This window comes from Notothenia coriiceps, unplaced genomic scaffold, assembly GCF_000735185.1.
Source record: "Notothenia coriiceps isolate Sejong01 unplaced genomic scaffold, NC01 NC01_scaffold00038195, whole genome shotgun sequence".
NCBI lineage: Eukaryota > Metazoa > Chordata > Actinopteri > Perciformes > Nototheniidae > Notothenia > Notothenia coriiceps.
This window is the reverse complement of record NW_011370896.1, coordinates 13,679-17,147: the sequence shown is the minus strand read 5'-3', so window position 1 is coordinate 17,147 and position 3,469 is coordinate 13,679. Positions and strand designations below refer to the sequence as shown.

Sequence of the window (3,469 nt, the reverse complement as noted above, 5' to 3'; positions counted from 1 at the left end):
CCCCTCCACCACATTTGTCCCATAGCAGCTTTCTGTAAGTATGACCTGCGGTGAAAAGCCAGTCTTTTGTCATGTCATGCATGGACTGTATTTCCAGGTGATTAATTCACATATATATATTAATATGAGTGGAGTGCGTCATTTTACAGCAACAGTCCAAAAACTGAGTTGAGAGGGTTTGCATGCGTGGACAGTGACGTGGCGTTGTGGCAATCTAAGACCGATGTGAAGAAACTCACTGAATGCTGTGGCTTGTTTTGTATAATGACATGTTTTGAAGTTTTGACTGCAGGAGCGGGAACTCTTTCTTTGCACCATACCTCTATTAGGAAAAAGCTCGTTTTCCATTTGAGTTGAATCTCACAGAACTTACAGGTCTTGGAGTGTACGGCTGTGGACAGCAGATCTTAACAACTAACAAATAACACAATAATTGTACTGTTGCATTATGGGTTTAGTCATGTAACTCTCCAAATGACATTTAGATTACATGTTGGTCTTTGCAGTCATCATCCATAATAATATTTTGTTTCTTTGTGCCTCCTAACCATATTCATTCCCTAACAATGTAGGCCATGTAGGCTTGTTGAAGTCTACAACACTTCACACATTGGACAACTTTATTTATCTTTATTCATTTTTGTCATTATGTAATATTCTCCCAGAGTCTCATCTTTAGTTTTTTCACTGCATTCTTATTTTTATGAAATCTTTTCTCATCGCCTTTCTCTCTCTTGCCTTCTGTCCTGTCCATCACGTCTCTCTGCCTTTCCTCCCGGCTGCTCACAGAGAAGCTTATTGAGGGTCTGAAGTCCCCTGAACCTTCTCTGCTGCTCGCCGACCTCCTAACTCCAGCCAACCCCTTCAATAGTTATTCAGAGAGCTCCAGCCATGGTACTATTGCTGTTTTTGTCCCAGGCCTTGCCATTACATTCCCAGTATGCTCTGCATGTGTCCTTCTTGTCTTCCTACAGAGGCGATCTTACCTTTTATCATTACTCATTTCTTTGTACCTGTTTGGAAAAATACTGAATGTACTCTTCCAGTATCAGAGTAGCACATGATAACAAAGGCCCTACGTAGCTGTGTACGTGACCGGATGTATGATTTACCTAGAAGAACATTAGGACTGTTTTAGGCATATGATAGCTATGTGATTAACATGATGATTCATCTCTATGGAGACAGACATATGACTGTCATGTTTATTGCTTACGCCGGCCTTAGCTAATCTGAACTAAACATTGAATTAGGGCTGCTCGATTATGGCAAAAATGATAATCTCGATTATTTGGGTCAATAATTGATATCACGATTATTAAAAACGATTATCCATTTACTGTGAAAACATTCATTTATTGGAGAAAAAAAATGTGAACAGTATGTTTTTAACAGTTGATTATTAATAATAATAATTAATAATAATAAAAAAGAAGTAATAATAATAATCGTTTTATTTCGATTACGTTGTTTTCGTAATCGTTGCAAGCCATAATCGTAATTGCGATTAAAATACGATTAATTGAGCAGCCCCACATTGAATACTGCTTTGAACCGGTATTCTGCATCTAGTGACTGTAACTCTCTTGTATATAAAGCATGTCAAGGACACTATTCGGGGAACCATTTGTCCCACGCAGCTCTGTATGTGATGACTCCCTCCATTCTTGCAAGGATAATAAATACATGTATCCTGATATTGAAGCTCAAGCCGCTGACGAGTGATATTTTCCTAACTGTACCGCTGTCTTTTCCGCTTTCTGTCTCCCTGTAGTGAACTCAGAGATGTGTGTGGATTCACTGATTCCCGGGTTGGAAGCCCCCCAGCGACACTCGGGCCAGCCTGAGCTCATCCCCGCCAGCATAACAGGTTAGCGTCCTGGACCCAATAGCAAAACATCTTAGCATCAATCTCGTAAAGTACTTAATAGTTCCCAGCCTTGGTCATTATGTCCTTGTCACTTGTTGATATCATCCCCAAGGTTTTTTTGTAACCTCGTTAACTTTGTACAGCTGCAGTCACTTTATCATTGACAATCCCCGTCATTGTGCCAGATCACGCTGCTTTGACAGAAACACTGCAACAACAAACAATTTACGGCGTGTTTAAAATGTCAACACGGCACTTTAGCGGATGGAACCGTTGCTTCATCTCGGTTTTCTAGGGTGTGACACGATCTAATGAATAAGAACATGCAACACATGATTTATTATCAATGCTAATCTTGCCCAAAATCCATCCACAGTCCACATTCTGCTGTAATGGTTGATATTAGCTGTGGCAAACTGTAAAGTCTGGACCCACAGCTGTACTTCCTGCACCTGGCAGCATCTTTTATTATGGGATTCCCACCAAGCCTTTCCTTTGATAGTGATGATTATATGCTTTCACAGATAAAACGTGGTACTGGCTGACTAACACAATGCCTTTTCCTACTTAAGCTAACAATCTTGTTTTGACTCTCCGTCTGGCTTTCCTTCATCCTGTCTCAGACTCTCTCACTGGGGAGGACTCTCTGCTGGGCTGTGATCTGTTCTCTCGTTCTACTCTTCATGGAAACCAGTGTGTTTCTGCTCTCCCACCTTCCTCCTCCTCCTCCTCCTCCTCCTCAGCTCCTCCTGGATCCTGTCTGGAGGAGCTGCCGGCTGGTCAGACAGCTTCTGGTAAGAGCGGCTATTTGCAGCACCCCTCAACAAGTCTAACGGGCGTATTGCACCATGAAACAATCACAGACTACAGATCCTTCCAAAAATGGAGGGTTTGTTGAAATGTGAAACAGAAGTAGGCCCATTTGAAATGACAGCTTCACAGACCCTTGACTCGTGTAAAAGAGCCCAAAGCCACCTAAAATGCATGGCTTTGAAAATACTGAGCGTGCCCTGGCTTCATCTATTTTTAATCTACTTGCATCCTCCTTTTCCTTTTGCTCTTTCTTTTGGCTGAGTTAACTTCTTTTCCCCCCTCCACCATTCCTCCACTTCCTCTTCCTTCACCGCAGACTCTACTTTCCTCATGTCGTGTGGGGAGAAGGGCAATGACGACGAGTTTGACCCTATTCCTGTGCTCATCTCCAAAAACTCAAACCAAGGTAAGGTTAACAGAAAGTCCCGAGATGAGCACTCACACCTGCTGAAGCCCAGGCTACGAGCCGTAGAGATGAAACCCCCCCTAGTTCAGTTTGAATAGCTCCTTCCTGTCACTGCTGAAGTGAAGGCTTGTATGGGTGTGCTTGTCACATTCAGGCTTTTTACCCCATGGAGCTCTCACATTAGCCATCTCTTTAGTTTCTAATGTTATCCTGCCAGTGATTCTCCGCCTTGCAGGTGGCTCTTTTTTGTAGCTTATCTTAAAAGTCTCCTCATGTTACAATGGCATTCCCTTACTCTCCCCCTGTAATGATGCAGCTGTGTAAAGATGACCCCGGCTCACTCTCTGCCTGTTTCTCTTTCTCTTTCTGCCCCCCCCCCC

General features: G+C 42.8%; 1 protein-coding gene across 1 annotated transcript in view; it reads left to right on the top strand.

Moving 5' to 3' along the window:
- The window catches only part of LOC104968020 (AP2-associated protein kinase 1-like), a 27,124-nt gene that overhangs the window by 16,444 nt on the left and 7,211 nt on the right, over nt 1–3,469 (top strand). Inside the window, exons 11-14 of the mRNA XM_010797557.1 lie at nt 790–894; nt 1,775–1,870; nt 2,494–2,664; nt 3,000–3,089. Coding sequence (XP_010795859.1) covers nt 790–894; nt 1,775–1,870; nt 2,494–2,664; nt 3,000–3,089 — 462 coding nt within the window. The remainder of the gene's footprint in view (nt 1–789; nt 895–1,774; nt 1,871–2,493; nt 2,665–2,999; nt 3,090–3,469) is intronic.